Consider the following 22,641-nt stretch of genomic DNA (forward strand, 5'->3'; position numbering starts at 1 on the left):
ATCAACCATAACTCTATCAAATTCATTCCATACAGCACTAGTCCTCTTACGAGAAGAGGTTTGATCTTCACTCGGTTCACCAGTTCTAGAGGAACTAGGAACATGGGGTTGGGGATTAGTTTCTTCTCCCTCAGAAACAGGAATGCCAAACTGACTTTCCTCAAAAGATGACATATCTATGATTAATTCAAAAAATAAAAACTAACCGCAAGGAGGAATTGAGTAGAGGGTCGGAGGGCAGAGGCAGAGCCGAGATTCCGAGCTTCCTCTTGTGCTCTCAACAGAAGCGACCTTCTCTTCTCAACAGGAACCTCCTCTTGTGTAGCACTTGAACAAACTAAAAATTAAATTGCTAGAAGAGCACTTTAGAAGAGAGAAATAATAGTAGTAGAGAAGGAGAGAATGAGAGGTTTGGTGTGGTGAGAATGAGGGAGGAATGGGCTATTTATAGAAGCCCAAAATTTTTTTTCCCAAAATACCCCTCAATTCAGCCGTTATTGGACTGTTGGGAGGGGTAAAATGGACTTTTTCCCGAAAATAGCCGTTGGAAACGGCTATTTTCCTCCCCCTTCTCCAGACGGGCCGTGCCGGCACGGCCCGTCTGGAGCCGTTGCGGGCCGTGCCAGGCACGGCCCGTTTGAAGCCGTTGCGGGCCGTGCCTGGCACGGCCCGTTTGCGCCCGTTACGGGCCGTGCCTGGCACGGCCCGTGGCGTGCCGTGCCCGGCCCGGCCCGCCAATAGACGGGCCTGGGGCCGGGCCGGGCTGGCGTTCCGTGCTGGACGGGCCGTGCCAGGCACGACCCGTTTAGTCCTTTGGCCCGGTGGGCCTGGGCCGGGCCGGCCCGGCACGGCCCGTTGCCCAACACTATCGGTAACTCTTGTCTGTCATTAAACATCCGGATGTTCCTGTCCAACTAAATATAGTATGTATGGCCGCCCATATCTGGCACAAAAGGTCGCCAGTTGATTGGGTAGCCCGGGCCTAGGGCACCCTACTCCAGATCTACTCTGCTTGTGGGCAGCCTAGTAGGACACGGCTAATAGACTCGTCATTCGGACACCAACCACAACGCAGAATCATCCTGACTCCCCTCCATGCCAAAGTGCATCTGATCGGAAGACAGTCTCGAGCCACTTTCCATAGAAACAATGCCATCCGAAGATGAATCTGCATCCTCCAGATCCATCTGCTATCTATCTGCCTGACCAGCTCTCTGTCCATCATCTCCTGTAGGTCAGCAGCACTCACCCTGGGACTACCTGTGGCCACCCAAACCAACCTGTCCATCGACTCCCTTGAAGGTAGTGAGATTGCGAGGACCCTCTCCTCCAATTGTTCTCAAAAGTCTTCCTAACCATCTCTTAAAGTATGTATGATATGACCATATGACCGACCTAGGCTTGATATACTGTAGCACTCTACGGTAACTCAAGATGGGAGTTCAACTTAATTGGCCTTTTCGTGATTTCAACTATTGGACTATTCAGTTGATTGAGATTTGAATATCCATGGAGGCTAGATGGAGGCCTAGCTGAAAATTTCAATTTTATATTCGGCTTCCTTGTTAAGAATACCAAAACTCATCTAAAGTTCCTGAACATGGGCAAAGTATCTAAATATGAATTGTCGACATGGTGGAACACTTACTAGGGTTGTAAGAGGGTCGATACATTGAGGTTTATTCGTCGCCTTAAGGTGCCAACTGATGATTCCAGGTCCTGATGACAATATTTTTAGGTTGCTAAAAATACATATTTGTGTTTCATTTTTAAGCAAACACTTAATGCCGAGATTTACATCTCAACATTTGAATCCAATAGTGAATATGTTGATCACTTTATTAAGCAATTAAGTTCATTTTTCTTTTCAGAAAATGGGTAGGCAATTTCCTTGGTAGAACTCAAGAAGATGACCCTTGTTTCCAACTACCCCAAGTAGACAAAGATGGGCTAACAAGAGTCATCTTAGAAGTGGGAATTCAGCATTACTATAATGGTCACACCTAATTAGATAATCAACTTTTTAAAACTGAAACTTGATTTCTAATTTTTCCTAAAAAGTGAAAATTAAAAAAAAACTAAAATCTGCATGTTACTCACTACATGGCAGTGAGGACGACGGTGACCATACGTGGTGGTATCGAGAGCAACGGCAATAATGGAGCTGACAATAGTGGTGGCATCAACATCTATAGTAGTAGTTGCACTGGTGCTGATGTAGTGATGATAGTGATGGTGGTAGCAATAGCATTGGTGGTGATAGTGGAAGATGACAATGGTAGTAATGGTGGCAGTAGCATCAATAAAAATAGAGAAAAAACTAATATTTATTTTTCAAAAAGCAAAAGTCAAGATTTTTTATTTTCATTTTTTCCAAAAACTAGATCGACTTTTAGCAGTTTGGGGACGTGAATTCACCTGCCAAACAACTTTTAAACCTTAATTTTTATGATTTTGAAAACGAAAAACAGATTGTGAAAACCAATGATCATGCCTATAGCACCTTAGTTGTTGATAACCTCCTCGGTCCGTAGTCTGATAGTCCTTTTGGAGATTGTCTCGTACTTCCCGTACTTGGGCCCTCTGTCTGTACTATGGTCTTTGTCCTATGCATAGTTTTGCACTTAGCACCCTAGTTTGGCCTACCACCAGTTACTTGGTCCATGTTTGGTTTGTGCCCGCACACCCAAATTTGTACTTATTCTCTTCTTCTCCTCCTCCTCCTCCATCCTCTTCTTCTTTTTTTGCCCGGTCAGATGATTCATACAATACATATACAGATGCACTCAATAAATTTGAAAAATAAAGTATTACGGAGCTCTCGAAGCAGCTTTCCATCTTCCACCCACAGAGTGCTACTGGCATGGTTAGCCACATAGATGGCCATCCAATCTGTAGCTTCGTTGGCTTCTCTAAATACATGCTTTACCAATTACCAGGACAATTTCTCCATCCCTTGCTCGATCTCTTGTTTGGTATCAGTTTTGTGCTTGGTGTGCACTCTGGGTGCTCAATCCATGTTTGATTCATTATCTGGTATTAGGTCTGCACTTGATGTACATTGTTGCTGCAGGGTTTGTCCCTTAGGCTACATCTGGACATTTGGTCCATTTTTTATACTACAAACAAGGTATCCAAGTACTTGGCTATCACATCCTCCACCAAAGCCACTTCTTGGCCTATCTCTGGTGACATCACAAGGCCATCCATGACTCTGGATGCAAGTGCGTGCAATAACATCATGTGATGCAATATATATATATATATATATAATTTATTACTTTTTACTGTATAATTATAAGGAGTTACTTATGGTTTTGGAAGTGGCCTATCTCTTGAGTAACCTGTTTGGTATTTCATATGGATCCAAGATCACACTATATAATACCAAACTTCCTTGAATATTTTCCATAAAAATAGATTTATTAGTCCTATATATTACTAATCTGTAATATATATTAATTATTATTATAGAATTAATATTTTTTATACTTATAATATATTATTTTTAATACTAAAATTTATTTTGATTAGAAAAATAAGGCAAATAGATGTAACATATTAAAAAAATTTATTATATAAATATAATGCACAATAATATATTTCTACTTTAATTTAAAATTATCATTCAATAATAACATGACAATAATATGATTAATAATATAATATAATATAATATATATCAAAATTATAATATATATAATATCGATATAATATAATATTATATATACTATTAATATAATATTATTAACGACATATTAATATATATTTTTTATTGGATTGAGGAGTATTTTTGTTCTCAAATTTCAACCCAAGATCACTACTCTAGAGTAATCTTGGATTCTTGACCTCAAAGACAGGTATCCGATTATTAGGTTGGGCGGTGATTTGAGGAGTGGGGACGATTTAGGATCAATGTTATGTAGGATTACTATAGTGTAACCAAATACGGTAATCTCATCACCTCCATTCACATCATTTTTGATCTTGAAATAATCGTCCATACAAAACGCCTCTTAAAGAATAACATTTTTAGGGAGGGATTTTCAGGATATTTAATTAGCTTGCCCAGTGCACTATTTTGGGCCAATCCCGAGGAGGTTGTCAATTGGGCCACCCTTGGCCCAGTTCTGCGGTAGGCCAAGGCCTAGATGGTGGACCAAGAAGGGCTCCTCAAAGGAAGGCAAAATGGGCTCGAGGGCTTTGTGTTGGGGGAGCATGAGGTGCTGGCTTAAAGGAAAGAAGGGGTCAAGTGTCCATCAAGCGGCCTTTTTTTGGAGTAGATCTGATCACGGTTCGGTTCTAACCGGGAAACCAGATCGGAACCGAACCGAAAAGAATCGGAACGGAACCGAAACCGTGTCTCACGATTCTTAACCGAACCAGAACCTTGAGGAATACGGTTTGGTTAAGATTTCAGGTTTAATGGAATCGGAACCGGAACCGGAACCGGCGGTTCGGTTCTGGTTCGAATCGAAAAAAACGACTATTTTACTCCTCCTAACAACTAAAAAACAGTTAGTTTGAGGGGCATTTTGGGAAACAACTATTTTACCCCTCCTAACAACTAAAAAATGGCTAGTTTGAGGGGCATTTTGAGAAACAAAAATTATCCCCAACACTATATATACCTCTCCAAATCAATTTTTTCACCACACCACTCAATGACTCAATCTTTCAATCTCTCTCTCTCAATTTTTCTCTCTCTCAATTATTCATTCTATTCCAATTCTCTACACATTTCATAAGCTTTCCATATTTTCATTTTTCCCAATCTAATTATCAAAAAATGTCTTCCTCCCGCTTAAATAAAGGCAAGGAAATATATGTTCTAAACCCAAATTCTTGGGATCCAAATTATCGACCCCCCTCTATTGATGAGTAAATAATAAAATGAGGTACAAATTATCATTTTTTATTAATTACATAATCTATTTGTATTTAAATTTTTTTTCCAAATTAATTATACAATCTATTTTTTTCAAAATTTTATAACCGGAACCGGCGGTTCTAGAACCGGAACCGAACCGACTATTTTCGGTTCCGGTTAAGGTTCTAGGTTTTTGTGGAATCGGAACCGTCGGTTCCATAACCGGAACCTTCGGTTCCGGAACCGTGGTCAGGTCTATCTTGGAGGAATCTCATCCCTCATCCCCTCAAAAGAAGTGTGGAGACTATAAATTTGCTCCTCATAGTCTTAGTGAAATTGGAACAAAACGACCCTTTCCTCTAGGGGCTACTCTTAACCCAGTTCAGTCATAGATGAGAAGACCTTCTCACCCCTTACCTCTTCATTTTACTAGCTGGAATCATAAGCTGTATTCTTCCAAATGGCATGAGAACGGGTATCATCAATGGGTTGGGACTTGGGACCAGTTCATGGTCCAAAGATCGCCATCTTTTCCAATCCGTTGATGATACTTTATTAGTTTGCAAAGCCAACCAACAGCAAGTCCCTGCCATTAAGTCTTCCTCCATGCCTTTGAAATCATCTCTGTGCTTAACATCAACTATTCAAAGACTGTAGTTGTCTAACTTGGTACAAATTTGTGTTCGATCGACCTACCAGTTCGTCAATAACTCTGGCTGCGGTAATTTTTGGGGCAAAATGAATCTGGCTCTCTCCTGTACTACAAAAGGTTGCTTTCTTGGTTAGCTACTCACCATAAAATTCTCACACGGGAGAATAAAACACACCTATTGGAGTGTAAATTTGCCATAGACATATGGTTCTCCTTCCTTAGCTTGCACTCTCAAATGCCTAACAATCACTGTAACGATCCAGAACCTCATATAAAAAGGCTAGCTAAAAAATATTATTTGAGTTTCTTAATATTCAAGATCTGCCTAGTACGTAGTCAATATGAGGTAAAACGCACGTCCGCATGGGTCCTCGCAACCACTTTCTCTTATACATCTCTAGAAAGATTGGATGTACCTGCTAAAACTACAGACCATAATAGCAGGATGGATCACCTCCTTCAAAACTAAGTTCTGCCGTAGCATCCAAGTTGTTGGCATAAAGGATTTATCTCCGCATTGGATTATTTAGAAGGAAAAGGACGAGCTTGGTGTTCAACAAGTATATGGCCGTTCTTGCTTGGATTGGATGTCAGCACTGTTCTCCTTTTCTTTTTCTTTGGCTTCTATTTTTTTTTTTCTACTTCTATTTTCTCCGTGAATATTATGTTTTCTTGATTTCGACTATCTCATGAAATTAAAGGGGAGGGTCAAAGGCCCCGCTATCTTTCACAAATAAAATAAAATAAAATAAAATAAAAATACTAATGCACCATGAACATCCACTAAAATAACCTTGTAAGTAAAAAAAGTGCTGCTTGTAGTATATTACGATCTCGACAAAGTCAAAACTTCTTTGTAATTTCTTTTCCTTTCATGTTGAAGGCAAAATGATAATTATATCTGCAAGCCATTGCAATGCAATGGTTGGATAACATAACAACATTAAATAGTGCATTACATTATATAAAATGGGTTGATTATTTATTTATTTATTGTTGTTGTATGTATCCTTTTGTGTTCAAAATAGGTATGACACTGAAAATCCAGTTCTCATCCAAGCACAAAAGAATCCCTACTTTCCAATAATTTACATCTTCTCAACAAATATGATAAGTATTCACATAGCAAATACCATGTTATAAATCGTTATCTTAGATGTATAATCATAGCATAGTGCCAAAAACAGTAATTACCATAATCCACAGCAGAGCAATGAAACAATGCATGATAAATCATGATCCATGACAAAAATGTTAATGCTGCAAGGACTTTTATTGCAGGTATTTAAAAGTTTGGTTCGAATGTATTGGTTTCTCGAGAAGGGAAGTATTTAAATTTGATTGACACGAATCATTTGCGATCAGAAACATGATAATCTTTTGCCAAGTTTATAACATGGTACATTGGATCTCATATTTCCAAGAGCAGATTGAGCTAGCCGTCAGCAAATACAGATTTGCTGCTTTAACTGTAGGAAAATTTTGTGCTCCATAATACCAATTTTGCTAGTGTACATAGAAACTAGACGACAATTAGTGTTATGAGGATGATGTTATATAGCTTGAGCCAAGCATGTAAACATATTGTCCATCTCCTTCCCTTCCTAATCTTCATTGGGAATCATGGTTAGAAGGACCAGCACCGGCCGCCGGAAAATTGAGATCAAGAGGATAGAAGATGAACAAACCCGGCAAGTCACGTTCTCAAAGCGTAGAAATGGCTTGTTCAAGAAGGCCAGTGAGCTTTCAACCCTATGCGGCGCTCAAGTTGGAATTTTGGTCTACTCTCCTGGTGGAAGGCCCTATTCCTTTGGCCAACCTGGGTTTGAGGAGGTATCGAATCGATTTATCCCTCACAACTCCATGATGACTAGCCCAAACCCTATAGGGGGGGCTCAGGACAATGTGGTTGAGCAACAACTGAATTGTCGCTGCATGGAGATCACGAGTCGACTCGAAGCTGCAAAGACTGAAGGTGCAATGCTGAAGGAAAGACTTGAAATAGCTCCAAAGGGGAAGGAGCAGGCTTTGGAGACTGACCTCGAAGGCTTCAGTATGGAGGAGCTTGAAATGTTGGTCAGCTCCTACATGGATTTGAAACTAAGGGCGGATTCAAGAGCTTACAAGATAATGAGTGGAGGAGCTTGTTCAGTGGGTGGGCCTTTGCCCGTTAATCCTGTCACTATGGTTAACACTTGTGTGAGTAATGAATTCCAGGCCCAATATCCAACTGGTGGATTCATGGCTTATGGTTGGCCTCATGGATTCAACTGAAAAAGGTTTCCATTACTTCCGGCCTGTGATAAACCCGGTGGTTTTGGGAGGAAAAAAAAAAAAAAAAACCTTGTGGCTTATTGCCTTTGTAACTAGACTCCTCGGAGGCATCAGATAATATTGCCTTTCTATCCATAAAGTTGTTGTTCTTTCCCTTAAAGGATTCATATGTATTTGCCATTTTCTATGTTGTGCTTTGATATGATTTTTTTTTTTTTTCTTTCTTTTTGGTGGGGGATAGGATTCATGAAATTGGAAAGTAGTGGAACAAAACTGGCTGATATGACCAGAGTTTCAATTGACTTGTTGCTTTGGAAAATCGATGATCAAAAGAATTAATATGTTGGAAAATTGAAGTTGTGCTAGATAAATAATCATTATACATATTGAGTGTGCCAATTGATATAATTGGTAAAGTAAATGGGTGTTAATATTATACATCTGATTCGAGTGCTACTGGACAAAAATAAGTGTTAATCACAGTAGCTTGTGTGATATAATATTTTATCATATTATATCATGTCATATTATATTATATTACATCATACCATATCATTTTTTATTACATTACATTATCATGAGAAGTTTTCTCTCTGTGGAGCATTCACTTAAATAAGAATAGCTTCCCGATGGGTATTAAGTTGAGCTTTCACCCAAAAGCTCTAAATTGAAGTTTTTTGCTAGTAAACATAGCATCCGATCTGGTCTTGTCACCCTGATGAAAGCCAGTGCTGTCTTCAACACTGCTCTCCAAAAAGCAGAGATTCGGGGAGAGGACTGCACCTTAAACTCCCAAGACCAGGACCTCCAGTAACAAGCATTATGGATGATGTGGGAAACCAAATGCCATAACCATTAATAAGGAGAGCTCAGTTCAATTCTCTATGGTTGGCCACCCCCGATACCACCTTGTTCTCTTGATTTGCGAACCTGACTCCAAGCAAGTAGTGATCCTACGCCTGAAGAAGTCTCAACAGATGGCCTCAAGTCTATTAGCTATACCGGATGGGAGAAAAAAAGGATCGTCCGGAGCCACCCAATTCCGGCTGAGCAGACCTTAGAGTTGAGCAAGCCAGACCTCGGTCCCGCTAAGAGTCAAGCCGACCTCGATTAGAGACCAGGCCGACCTCAACCTCCGTAGAAGACCGAGCCGACCTCGCCAAGCACATGCCACGGCCTCCAAGCCTGCCTGACCTCCCCCGCAGCCGCATCCCTGCGCGCGCCCACGCCCGCACATGTAGCCGAACATTCCAGCCATGCTTACTGCCAAAAGCCATACCCTGCCACACCTGGTAAGAGCCATATCCTGCCAGATCTGCCAAGAGCCATGCCCTGCCGCACAAGCCAGCACCATGCCGTGCACAAGGATTGCTCAAACCGTATGCCTCAAGCGAGCCCTGGCCTTAGCCACATGCCACTTGGCCAAGTTCATCTCCTCTCATAATGAGGATGGACCATACCTTAGCCACCTGGGCACCCTTATGAGAACTATAAATAAGCCATATCAAAATACTCAGGAACTTTTTTCCATTACTCTGCTAACTTAGCCATCGGAGGGCCTTTACCGGAATTTCCGGCTAAAGCTTTGTGCAGGTATTCCGAAGTACAGGAGGTGGCTCTCTTTCTTCCCTTTCTCTGTCCCGACGGCATCTTCTCAGCTTCCTCTAGCATGGTCACCCTCAGGCGAAATTTCAACCACAACAATACCATTCTTGCATGAGGAAGAATATGAGAAAATATCATGGCAATGCTGTTAGCACAAATTGAAGGAGAACAAGCCGGCCTCCCATAAGAAACGGGCTACCTTTTCCACCCTGTAAGGGGTCGTTCCATCCTTCCAGTCACTGGGCGCTAATCCGAGCGAGCGAGCGAGCGAGAGAGAGAGAGAGAGAGAGAGTGCTGTTGTTTGTCAACCAGAGGCAGCCCTAAGTACTTCATATTCGACAAGGTATATATCCAGGTTAACGACTTGGAAGGGAGCCGAACGCTGACCTACTTCTATCCTGTGCCCCAGATAGACTAAAGAGTTCTTGCTAAACTTGACCTTTAAGGCCTGATAGCCCCTGGAAAAATTTTTAGAGGATTAGCTTAAGGCACCTGAGGTACTTACTCCTTAGCCTAGAAAAATATTAAGGTATCATCTGTGCATTACAAATTAAGAGATTTTTTTTTTTAATCTATATAAATAGATACCGAGAAAGATTTGGTTCAGCTAAGATAGATATCAGGAGCATGCATGAACTTGTATTGATAGCATTTTTGATCTTTATTAGATTGACATTACCTGGGTTATTCCTCTTAGAACCGACAAAATAGAAAGAATGTGTATGATAAGCTGCACTATTCGCTTCTCCATGGTTATGGAATCATTTTACTTTACATGGTGGCAATGCTTAACCATATGACCTGTTTAACTTATTTCAACTTATAGTTGATTGGTTTTGATTATCTATTTAAGAAAATGGTCAAGTCTGGCTTTAATTTTTTGACCTATTTAATTAATAGGTTAGGTTTAGGTTGATGGATTTTTGATTCCTCTTGCATCCAACTTAGTTAATATCCGGTCTAACCTGATTTGATTGCCGCCTTTTATGCTCATTATTTTTCAGAACAATAGCAAAAAAAAAAGATAGTTATAATTCTCATTAAACTCATCCTTTCAACTTTTATTGTAGTGTTTAACATACAATCGTAAACATGGCAAGTTTTTTTGATAATTATCAACTTATACATTGAATTTGAACTAGCAAAAGCCACCACCCTCTCATCACCACCCACATCCAATTCACATGTTTCACCAAATCTCTTCCGGACCACCAATTTAGGAAGCAAAAATAGAAACTAATTAACCAATGTTGTAACATACAAGGATAAGACCTAAGATTTTTTGCTCTAGATAGCTGTTATGTCATCCATCTTGGAGACGGATGGCTATCGCCCTTTGGGATAAACATGTAAACATGTGTATGGGCACAAAGATGGACGACATAAAAGCTATCCAGGGCGGGCACCGCATTTAATTCTAATATTAATATATATATATATATATATATATATATATATATATATATATATATATATTATAGTAAAAGCGGCAATTTATATCAAATATTCATATCCTCCCACGTACTCTGCTATAAATAGAACCCCACGTACGTCTTCTGAGCCCACCCCCCTCCTCCTCACCTCTCGGCAATGGCAACCACGGCCAAGAAGACAAGGGGCCGTCAAAAGGTTGAGCTCAAGGGGATAGAAAATGAGGATGCAAGCTCGCTATGTGAGTTTCTACAAGAAAGAGTTAAGCTTGTTCGAGAAAGCTACCGAGCTTGCCACCATGTGTGGAGCCGAGATAGCACTCGTTGTCTTCTCCCCATCAGGCCGGGCCTACACTCACGGCTTGCCTTCCTCTGAGTAGGTGTTCGACCGAGTCACGGCGAGCGGGAGAGGTGAGACGGGCTCCCATGGGGATCGACGCAACTTGGAAAGCCACCTTGAACTGCAGTGCTCGGAGCTAGCCAAACGCTTGGAACAAGAGAAGGCCCGTGAAGGCCTCTCTTGTAGAGATTCAAAATGGTAGCCCCGGTCAAGTAGGAAGATGGGATTGGTGGACTTGGGTGGGAGGAGCTCCTTGCGATGGCTAAAGAGGTGGAGATAAGGTCGAAGGCCGATTCTAGGGTCCGCGAGATCCTTTTCTGAGAGGCTTCTTCATCGAGGAATCCGATCGCCACGGCTAATGCTTAGCCTAGTGGGGAAACTGTGGATTATCCTCAGAAACCTGGGGAATGTATGTGGCTTGGCCATGGGGGGCTACTGATGAGCTTCGTTTATAAAGTGGGCTTTATGGGCTCAATGTATGTTATCATTTGATTAGTTATTGTTAATTGATTGTATTGGATCTAATTTGTGCTACGATGACACTATCTTTAATTGTGTTTGTTAATCCAATAGTCCAAGCATTTCAACAAAAAAATCAAAACAGAAATTATAGTGACACCCTTCAATACTAGAGACAACTAAAAGATATTCTCTCAACTTTAAAAAGTTTCAAAACAATCTTTCAAATTTTCAAATCTTTCCAAAATAATACTGATGTTGCCTGACCAGCCAGCAACCTGCATACTATTTCAAATGATCAAATATCCTCACTCTCTTCAAACATTTATGAATATCTTTTGACCACACGGGTAAATGTAGGACTTTGAAGTGCTTTGAGATCTCTGCAGATTACCTTGAAATTTGTGTAGGTAGATGAATGAAAGATTTAAATGCTTTGAGATATGCAACATGGTGATACTCAAGTATAGATCGTATATTAAGGGTGGTTTGAGATTTGTGTAGTTGGATAAATAAAGAGGTTAGAAGTCTTTTGAAATCAAGATGCCTTGAGATCTGTGCAATTGGATGAATGAAAAGATTTAGAGTGTTTTGAAATATGCACGATGGTTGATTCGTAACTATAGACTATATACTAAAAATATTTTGAGATTTATACAAATAGACGAATAAAAAAGTTTGGAGTGCTTTGAGATCCATACAGTAATGATTTTTAACTATGAAACATATACTAAGAATTTTTTGAAATCTATGCCGATAAATGAAGATGTTTGAAGTGCTTTAAGATCTATACGATCCTTAACTATAAATTGTATATTAAAGTTGTTTTGATATCTATTTTACATGAAAGATTCTTTAAGATTTTACTCCATTCAATATATATTAATAATATTTTTATCATGCAATCATTTTATTGTAGGGGGTGGGATACAACCACATCACTATAATATTTCTTGAAAAAAAAAAGTCCAATCAACCTTCAGCAAGGTAGTTTTTCTCTTGTCAGTATGAGACGTGCGCCGAGCACTGAGGCTATGGGCTGGGCACCACAAGACCAAATAAATAAGTGGAAAGCCTCGGCCAGGGTAAACCACACAAAAAAAAAAGGCCGAACCAAAACGCTAATAAAGCTTGACTTCATGAGGGCGTTTGGCAAAGTCCGCTCCTGGAATTTGGCCATGTCCTCTCATTGTTTTTAATTTCAAACTGCCCATCTCTCTCTCTGGCCTTAGATGAGATCAGATCTTATCTCACGGGGGATTAGGTAAAGGGTGACTTCTTTACCAATTTGATCTGGTGAACTGCAACTCCCCAACCTTTTGACGGAAGAAAGACATTCTATAAGCCCTCTACCATCGACTCCGTCTCAGTTCCCCTCAATCGCCAAATTCTAAGGGAAAGGAGTCTGCTTTCATTCTTCCAGGTGTGTCGATGCTTCCAAAGATGGGACCTTTTATATTATTGTTCTTCTTGGTCACTTTTGTTTTTCTTGGATGAAGTGGGAATCGGTGTTTTGATCCGTGTAAGCGGTTATTCCCGGTTCTGTTGATGTGGTGTTATATCTTGAGTTTTTTATCCTTTTTTTTTTTGTGAAATGGGTAGGTTTACCATCAAAAAGATTTGATTTTGATACGATTTTGGTGGTTTTTAGGCTTTGATTCATATGGTTTTTGATGGAGGAGAAATGAAGATTCCTTTCTTCATCTTGATCCTTTTTTTTTCACTTTAAAGGGAAAGAGTAATAATTTCTTCTAGGGTTAAATGGCTCCCGAGATCATCGAATTGCATTTGGTGGAAATATTTTGGTTTATGATGTGTCTGTTAGATTTCATGTTTTTGATGTGTTGATGGTGATTTCTTTACCTTTCGTGTATGGAAAAAATTGAGTTGAACTTGTATCATATGTCCATGAAAGATGATTTAGATTGGGTTTAGGCGATTGGATTTTTTTTTTTTGTTGGTACTAATGGGAAGTTGGTTTGCTTCATGTATGAAGAAATGCCTGGAAGTTGATTTTTTTTTCTTTTTTTTGCTTTTAAGCCATGAGTAGCATAGCGCTACTTGTTTTGTGGCCAAAAACAAAGAAAATCCACTAATAGTGAACATTGTGTGCTTTTTATTTCCACCCGTCATCACTCCCCCTACTCTTCATCAACTTCATATGTGATGCTATTTTCCTTTCTTTTTTCTTTTAAAACCCTGTTCAGGTACTGTTGCAAGGTTCTTTCGGTAAAAGTGGGTCAGATTGCTTCAAGGTTGATAGATTCCGATATTGTGAGGAACAGACTTGTTGTTCCGAGAAGATAAATACCATGTTGAGACAGGTCTCCAGTCGGAACCAGAGAGCCAAAGGGTTCAGGGTGAAACAGGTGCTTCAGATATCTTTGTTTCTTGCTGTCTCTGTCTGGTTGCTTTACCAAATTAAGCACTCTCATGACAACAAGAAGGCGTATGAGGAGGGGATCTCGAAGTTTGGTGAGAGCCAGGCCGACATTTTCAGATTTAGCAGGAAGGACGTTCCTCGCACGGTGGAGACGGATTCTGTAAGTGAGGCCAGAATTGAGGAAGAAGAGAAGGAAGAAGCTGGGGATGCAGAACAAGAAAACAAGCGCGAAGGCTCCGAGGACGAAGGAGGAGGTGCGAATGATGGGATAGATGAACAAGATCAAAAGAGATTGGATGAGCAATCTGGCAATGGAGAAGAAGTTGATGGAGATAAGAATGGTCAGGTCAAAGAATCTGGCTTGTTGGAAGAACAAGAACATGAAGAGATATCTCAGGAGGCTCGAGAAAAAAGTTTCAAAGGCGATGATGCATCCAGTGCTGTAGTTCACGACACCCAAGTGGCAGAACATGGAGAAAGATCTCATGAGGCACAGGAAATGCATTTTAAAGGTGATGATGCGTCCAGTGCTGTAGCTCATGATACACAAGTGACAGAACATGAAGATGGATCTCATGAGGAGAGTGAAAAAAGTATTAATGGTGATGATGCGTCTAGTGTTGTAGAACACAATACCCAAGTGACAGAATCCGAATCTGAAAATGAAGGTTCAGGGGGTGTGGATAAGAAGCAATTAGAGAAAATAGAGAGGAAAGAAATAGAGAATGAGACTCTGGCCAATGGAACAATAGATGGTCTAACGGGTAATTATTCAAGTGCCGTTGGACTATCAGAGTTTTCCAAGAAAAATGATTCAAGTGTAATTCTTGAAAATAGTGAAACCACACCAAGTAATGACCTAGCCATAAATGGAAATTCTGTTCAGAAAAGAGAATCAGAAGTTGGAGCTTCTCCTACATTAGAGGATGGGTCTTCCTCCAATTCGACGGCGGGCGAGTCTAACAATCACATGAAACAGCAGGCTGATGGCAATCAAACTGAACTGCAAACAAATTCAACAAATGTACTGAACAATGAGATGGAACTGCAGACAAATCCAATGACTACGTCAGGCAATACAATGGAGCCACAGATGAATTCGACAGCTGTATCTAATGACCAAATAGAAACTGAGACTAACATGACGGTGATCGATACAGTAACTAAGGGCGTACCTTTGCAGAATGAATCTGCCACATTGGATTCAGTTCAAGATCAAAATGCTACAGTCAAGATGGTTACTCCTAGTGAAAAGAAGTCCAACTTGGAGAATATAGTGAGGGAGCAAACTGAAAATTCCAACACAGCTGTAAGACCAGAGGAGTCAGGAGGGAGCCATACCACATCTTCAGCTACCAATGAGAATGGAGAAACAATTGCTGCAGAATCAGGCAATTCTTTCCATAATTTCACCGCGAAGGATGATGGAGATGAACATACAGATCAGGCAACCTTACAGGGCATCCAGAACAAAGCAAAGAGTGGTGGAGAAGAAGCTACAGAATGATAATCCGTTTGGAAAGGTGGAACCAATTCCTTGTTTTGATGTAAGTGGTAGCGCCAAGTAACGGCCTGTCTTTTCTCTATGTTTTGCTTCCACAAATGATCAAAGCAATTGCTTGTGCTTTTCTCAGTTAACTGTTTGACTAACGCCATGATGATTTCTAGAGCCTTAATGAAAATATTTTTGGATAGATGTAGAAACAACATCAGGCTTCTATGCTTATTTTCTCTGAACATATCTATATTTTGAGCATGCAGTTGCTTACAGAAACCAAACCTCATATGTAGTTTATACTGTTTTCTGTACTATCAGTTAGCTTGCCTGGAGTTTGTAACATATCTTTTGTTCATGTAATAATTCAGGACTTCATTCAAAATGGTTAGCTAGAAGGGATTTTTTTTTTTTTTTGAGTTCTTTAGTCTTGTATAAGTACCCAAGATCTCTCCGACGAATAACAAATGTAGGATTAAATACATGCCCGACCGATGTAGGACTAAATACACGCCCGCACGGATGCTCACATATTTCTTCTGTTTAATTCCTAACATTTTCGTCAAGCTAAAAATTTAAATTCATGTCTGGCCAAGAATTTAAATTCATTCAAATTTAATCACAAGCACCATAATTGGCCTGTGATTAGTCTCAATGAGCCTATGGTGAAATATCTCCTAGTCCATGTAGACTATGGGTCGCGTCTGCTTTGATACCATTTATAACAATTCAGTGCCTCATCCAAAATGGCTAGTCAGAATTTTTTTTTTTTTTGTTGACTTCTGTTGTTCTGTATAAGTACTTAAGATCTCTTCCGATTGTTGTGAGACTACATACATGCCCACACAAATTCTCAGTTGATAGCCTCGAGTACTTATTAGCTGCTAAATGCTTTGCTATCAGATTTAGGAGAGTCATTTTATTAATGTTTATCTTCCCTTTTATTCACTGTGCTCAAGGTATGTTAGACAGGTGAAGGTCTTCAAGCAATAAGCTTGGAATTCCACCAGGTTTTGTGGGATAAAAACATGGACTCCAGCAGGCAGCTGCTGATTGGATAGATTGCATTCTCAGCAGATATGCTATTCTGCTTTTGATACATGGATCATTTCTGGTAGATGTACACAGGGGTGGGTGGGTGGTGCGTAGGGTGCTTCGACATTGCAATTGTTCTGTTGGTATTATTGAAACGGCCACTTAGTAGTCAAAATAGTTGCAAGGGTGTCTACTTATGCCTATTTTTTTCAAACACCGGGCACCTTCCATCTGAGTTTTTTCTACATCATTTCATCATGCTTGGAATATAGTCTAAAGGAAGACGTAAACATCTGTTTTCTGTTTTAAGAGTATTCTCAGTAAGGCGGCCCTTTGGGAGATGTACCTAAATAAAACTAGGAGAAAATTCCCGACACTTGGCGAGAAAGAGAAGAAAAGGAAAGTAGTCAAACATTTGATCATGGTTGGCCACCTAAAAATTAAGGCTCGAGCACTAAAGGCCCCCCTGACCACTAGAAGGTTAGAATTGGCGTTCAACACGTAACGCCAGAAACAAACGTCCAACAGAGAACTGCTTTAGTGGCACAGAAGTCATTCAAAAGTTGAAAAGGAAGATGTTCAGGATTATACTCGCCATTCATTCCACATGTTTCACCGGACCACAGAAAAATGGATTCTTGGACTTTGTAACAGTAGATTCATATTTTTTGCCTTCTTATATCCATACAGAAGCTAATAGAGTTGCTAGAAGCTGAGAGGTTAAGTCAGGTTCCCCAATTACCAACACTAGATTTCTTAAGTGTCTTGAAGAGGAGTTGGTTTTATTCCACCCTCACATTGAGTAACTTATGAAACCTATAGATTACAGGGTTTCGGCAGAGTCCAGACAATCACAATGCTAGCTGCATGATTCCTCGTATATTAAAAAGAAGCCTGGAGGTACCAATATGCTGGGCTATTAGAATCTTTCACAAAATCAAACCTCAAGACCCACGGTAGAGGAGAATCAATTCAGTGTGACCCCGTATGGCAATACTTTGCAACAGCCAGGGGAAAGAAAACCAAGAGAAGGAGAAAAAGGTAGGGTACAGATGCACTACTCTTACTTCAAAAAAGAAATGGAAAGAAACAGGGAGATCTAATCCCTCATGCCATGCTCCTCTAAAAAACAGAAACTCCACGCCATCAGTTTAACATATGTCAAGAGGGAGACAAAATGGAAACGCACATATTTATTAACGTGACTGAATCTTATTAACTGTTTCCTTTTCAAGTGAAGTTGAATAGATCATAAGCCAAACACAACTCAACATCACACAGCTGCAGCAATTTTCTACAGATCAGAACAAGGTGTAATTTACTAAGAAAGATGTGTCAAATAAAAATCAATCACCACAATGGAGTGAAATAATTTGCTCACAAAAAAGAAGGTTCAACAGAATTATTAGATTTTCTTTTTCAAATCAAAAAGGCAAAGTTGCTTTGAACAGCTGCTTCAAGTATTCACTGTCAACTTGAATATGTTCTAAGTGAAAATCAGAAAACCACGGAAATGGTGCCCTAATGTTCAGCATGCTTCTTTTCAAAGAGACCATCAGGACCTGCAAGTCATAGACCAAGAAACAAGTATTAAACTAATAGTATTAGTAAAGAATGGTAATGAAGAAACTTGTCATAAAACTGAAAGTACTTAGATGTACAAAGTTCAACTGAGTTTCTTCAAAGGTATAGCACTTGTAAGATAAATAAACAAAGAGAAGCATCAAACAAAATTAATTCAACTTTCTAAAAATCTAATGATAATAAAACATCAAAGTGCTACAATAAAAATAGGAAACATGAAAATCAGTGATTCACTGCTTGAGCGAGAAAAAGAGAGTGGGAAGGGGCTGGCGGGCGGTGAAATAAGGGTGGCTCCATGCCATTCACTGATTGAGTGTTGAGAGAGTGAGAGAGAAAGAGATGGGGGGAGGTGGTCAGGGCTCACCAGGGAGGTGGTCATGGCCCTGATGTCTGACACAGGGCAGCGGTCTCAGCCGCAGGGCAAGAGACTGGGGATGGGGAGAAACAGGGGAAGAAGAGAGAGAGGGTACGAGTGAGTGGAGGGAGAGAGCAGTGGGGATGCAAGGAAAGAGATTTGTTTCTTTTTTTTTTGGGGGGGGGGGGGGGGGGGATACCAAAAAACTCCAACAATACATTATAGTAGCCCCATTGTCCTAAACACAATTAGGTCCCCTTCCATAGACTGTCCCATATCAAAGACTATGGTAGAATAGATACATTATAGTAGCCCCATTGTCCTAAACACAATTAGGTCCCCTTCCATAGACTGTCCCATATCAAAGATTATGGTAGAATAGATTCAATCTGAAACAAATCACAAACAGCTCATTATTGAGCCAAGTTAACAGCTTGAAGGTGTTTAAGCTATGACATTATCAACATGGACATAGGCAACATGTAGTACCATGAATAAAGCTGTTCGATACATCATCTTGAGTACTGATACAAGAATGTACAGTATGTTTATTTGGTAAATGTATTTATTATCAAGTATGCATCTCTGAGGGCAAGTTGTCTCTGACACAATTGAGTTGTTTACAAGAGCAAAGCAGATTTTACATCAAATAAAACCAACAACAGAAAATTATATATGTTTTTCTAGCCATATAATGTGAATTATTCAATATCTCAAAGAAATGGGAACACATCAAGATCAGCATCATCATTGTGAACACAATCATGAGTCATGACTACAGTTATCTCATGCATGAACATGTGGGAGTTGGGACATTTGCTATCAAACTCCATTACGAAGATCATTTGTCTTTAAGGGTATGTTTGGTTGCAAGGAAATTCATGGAAAGGAAAGGGAAAATTAAGACTTTTCCATGAAATGAAAAAGTTTTTTCTAGAAAAATAGTTCCAAGTTTTCCAAAATTCGTTAGTTTTCAAATTAAACAAACAAATGGAAAACTAGATTTTCCAAGAAAAAAAAGGAGTTTTTAAGCAGTTTTCCGTGCATTCAAACATGACGTATGTTAATATAACTCAGCAATTAAATGGTGATTTTCCATCATTAAACTTTTCATGAAGATCTGAGATAGAGATACACCATCAGTTGCATTCCTTACAAGGTGAATTGGAAATGCATGACTGCATAAGAAAACAATGACATGCTCTGCACGGCATGGATATATAAAAACCCACAAATGTACAAAAGAAACTATGAGCCAGAACAGCCAAGCTAATTAGATAATCTGAAACTGATTATAAGTTTATGGAGATAAACCAGTATGCTGAGAAACAGTGATTAGATCCTACATACATTATACAAAGCCTATGAGATGTAAAGATAGCATAAAAGTATAATACGAAAAAAATAGAGCGATAACTTCCCAAAGTATCCAATGGAAAAAAAGGGAATAGAAAAAGAAAAAATAGTTCCTCAAATCATTTCTTTTATTTGAGTCACTCAAGAGTATCCACAATAATTAGCACTATACCAAACCTGTGCCATAGACTTTAAATAGAAGATATAAGGCAAGGCAAATAGGTAATGATCTATTGGCCTCTAGATATGTCTCATTACCTGAAGACATTGTATGGCCTTAAACAATCATGATCCACCGATATTGTGGTAGAATTCAGCTATAGTTTCTTACTCTTCTAAATGCTTGTCCAAACAATGCTAACAATCTGGGCTGCTATGGATAAGCAAAGAAACCAAACGAAGGCATTCTATTAAATTTCTCAGCAGTCCTTAGCCTCCCGAGAGGTGCCTTCATATAACAACTTCCATTATTTTTTGAACAAACCTCCTACCAAAATACATTGTCTCGGTACCAGGCCCCATATTGGTACCATCCTGCTATTGTATCGATACGTTCAGTATGGAGGTCGGTTCGGTGTACCAAGTAGCAATACACTCTCAGACCACGTACCATTACCGAACTGGTATAGTATGGTATGCCTCGTACCTTTCAACTCGGTATGGTATGGCGTACCTTGCTTCCTACAAAATTACCCAACTCAAGTAAAATCGCGATCTCATCAAGTTATTAGAAGGTGTTGTGCTAAGCAATATGATCCACTAGAGAAAGTGTCGCCTCTGTTCCCTCCATATTTCTCACAAAGTCAGAATATCAAGACAAATTCACTTGACCCATCTAAATTACCAAAATATCATAGAGCTTGATCCACTTGGGTAGAAAGATTATTTCAAATCACTTCCAACTTATATGGAAACAAGTAGGACCAACCCAGGCCCCTTGAATCCATAAAATGGAAATCTAAAATCAGAATGCCTCAAACTATCTGGTCGATATCTAATTCAAGCATTCAAAAGATAATATTATTCTGATACAAGTATTGTTCTTTATTTTTTCATAATTAAATCTTGATAAATACTAAATAGCTTTGGGTGCCACGAGCCACCAAAAGAAAGCCAAAATACATAAAGAAAATCAGAAATGCCAAAGATAGCCAAAAATAGACATCTGATACAGTAAATATTCATAATAATTATCATCAAAAGAAAAGGAGTTACAAATCCAGTAATTCCAACTCTCAATCCAACAGATAAAAAGGAACAATTAAAAGGAAATATGTTCCATCCAAAGGTACGACTAAAAAGTTTAACTATTAATCCTCATTCAATCCATGTGAAGATAAATTACACATTTAAAATAACAAACCTAGTCATCAATCTGGTCATTGTGGTTTATTTGGGAAAACACAAAATTCTGGTGATAGTAAAATTTGAGGAAACATAGGGCATGACTCCGAACCTTCTTTTGCAATTTATTGAAGTCTTCACAAACTTTATCTAGAAGTACATAAATGGATGCATGCATCTAAAAGACAATCACATATGAAAAAGACCTTTTCGTACTCAATAACCTGTTATCCTTATGATTTACTCAAACAACTGGATATATAGATTCTTAAGCAATAATCTGAAAACGTCAACTGCCTAGTAACTCATGGTACTAAAAGATCAATTAAACACCAAGAAGTATCAAAGAAATGTACTATGCTGGCCCCAAACAGATGGGTCCCATTTTTTTCCGTTTTTCATATATGATCGTGGCACAATACAAAGAATATGAAACCTGTCATCATGATAACTTCTTAAGGAAAAGCAGGAATATATGAAGAAAGGAAGGTAACAAATCATACCCCAGGGGAACTCCTTGTTACGGACGTGCAAATATTCGTAAGCCTTCAAAAGAACAGATTTTTCTCAAATTTTATGATCCAATATCAATGGATGGTTAATTTCAACAGCATAATAACTAAAAGCATAATCAGAAAAGATTTTTTAAAAAAATAAAATAGTACCGGTGGTTCGAGATGGTGGGGGTGATCCTTGGAGAGGTTATAGATCGAAAGTACAGTGCAGGTGACGATCCCCGCATACGTTATCTTCTCCCATTTCGCCGTCTCATCTGCAAAGGTCAAATCGGTTCAAAAGAAGTTCTCATTCCCTGAAACTCAAACCCTTACCCAAACCCTATCCCTAATAAGAGATCGAACAGATCGAATCTAATCAGGGCGGAAAGAAGAAAAAAAGGAAAGAAAAGAAGGGGGAAAGAGGGAAGGGGATCGAGAGGGCAGACAGGCGTCGTCCTGGTGGGCAGAGGCAGAGAAGCTCCTCTTGCCGGCAGCTGCGTCGCTCCGCCTCGCTCCGCCGCGCAGAAGCGCCCGCAGGCCGCACCTGCCCGCCGACATCGACATCGCCATCGCTGTGAATACTGGTCGCGCCTGCGTCAGCGACTATTGTATCAGTGCGGGGCGCGTGAGAAAAATTAATGAACGGCTGTGATAGCGCGAGGATAATCGTTAATGGCCGTGATTTGCAGCCTCCTAATACTGTAAGGGCCTGTCTAGTTGGGATTATGTCATATGGTTCCTGAAAATTATTTTTATTTAAAAAATAGTTATTAAAAAAACAAATTTTATTATATTCAATTGGTAGAAAAATTATTTCAAAAAATAGTATTAAAATATTTAATTAATAATATTTTTAAATAAATAATTTAAATAACAACATTTTGTTTATCTGTCCACAGCCTACTACCAGTGTTAGCTATTTTAAATATTAAAATATATTTATATAAATTAAAAAAATATTT

General features: G+C 39.4%; 3 protein-coding genes across 3 annotated transcripts; 2 read left to right on the forward strand and 1 right to left on the reverse strand.

The window, feature by feature from the left end:
• Positions 1 to 7,145: 7,145 nt before the first annotated feature.
• On the forward strand, positions 7,146 to 7,796 carry LOC103704307 (agamous-like MADS-box protein AGL29). Its single transcript, XM_008787538.4, has one exon. The coding sequence runs from the start codon at positions 7,146 to 7,148 to the stop codon at positions 7,794 to 7,796; it is 651 nt and encodes a 216-aa protein (XP_008785760.4).
• A 4,917-nt stretch (positions 7,797 to 12,713) lies between these two features.
• Positions 12,714 to 15,720, forward strand: LOC103704261 (uncharacterized). The gene is made up of 2 exons (XM_008787481.6): positions 12,714 to 13,053; positions 13,838 to 15,720. Exon 2 carries the CDS (start codon positions 13,943 to 13,945, stop codon positions 15,518 to 15,520), a length of 1,578 nt encoding a protein of 525 aa, XP_008785703.4. The 5' UTR covers positions 12,714 to 13,053; positions 13,838 to 13,942; the 3' UTR covers positions 15,521 to 15,720.
• A 2,113-nt stretch (positions 15,721 to 17,833) lies between these two features.
• Positions 17,834 to 22,287, reverse strand: LOC103704262 (cytochrome c oxidase subunit 6a, mitochondrial-like). The gene is made up of 4 exons (XM_039134145.3): positions 22,126 to 22,287; positions 21,848 to 21,954; positions 21,686 to 21,728; positions 17,834 to 18,105 (listed from the first exon to the last, which is right to left on the reverse strand). Exons 1-4 carry the CDS (start codon positions 22,247 to 22,249, stop codon positions 18,065 to 18,067), a joined length of 315 nt encoding a protein of 104 aa, XP_038990073.1. The 5' UTR covers positions 22,250 to 22,287; the 3' UTR covers positions 17,834 to 18,064.
• Between the last annotated feature and the right edge of the window lie 354 nt (positions 22,288 to 22,641).

This window comes from Phoenix dactylifera, chromosome 15, assembly GCF_051530095.1.
Source record: "Phoenix dactylifera cultivar Ajwa chromosome 15, Ajwa_hap1_PhDact_Kaust_v1.1, whole genome shotgun sequence".
NCBI classification, from domain to species: domain Eukaryota; kingdom Viridiplantae; phylum Streptophyta; class Magnoliopsida; order Arecales; family Arecaceae; genus Phoenix; species Phoenix dactylifera.

Bases quoted from the DNA above. Each gene is read 5' to 3' on its own strand.
- LOC103704261 (XM_008787481.6), top strand. From the start codon at position 13,943: ATGTTGAGACAGGTCTCCAGTCGGAACCAGAGAGCCAAAGGGTTCAGG.
- LOC103704307 (XM_008787538.4), top strand. From the start codon at position 7,146: ATGGTTAGAAGGACCAGCACCGGCCGCCGGAAAATTGAGATCAAGAGG.
- LOC103704262 (XM_039134145.3), bottom strand. From the start codon at position 22,249: ATGGCGATGTCGATGTCGGCGGGCAGGTGCGGCCTGCGGGCGCTTCTG. The intron at 21,955-22,125 runs GTCTGCCCTCTC...TGACCTTTGCAG, and splicing joins TGCCCACCAGGACGACGCCT to ATGAGACGGCGAAATGGGAG. The intron at 21,729-21,847 runs GTACTATTTTAT...GTTCTTTTGAAG, and splicing joins CCCACCATCTCGAACCACCG to GCTTACGAATATTTGCACGT.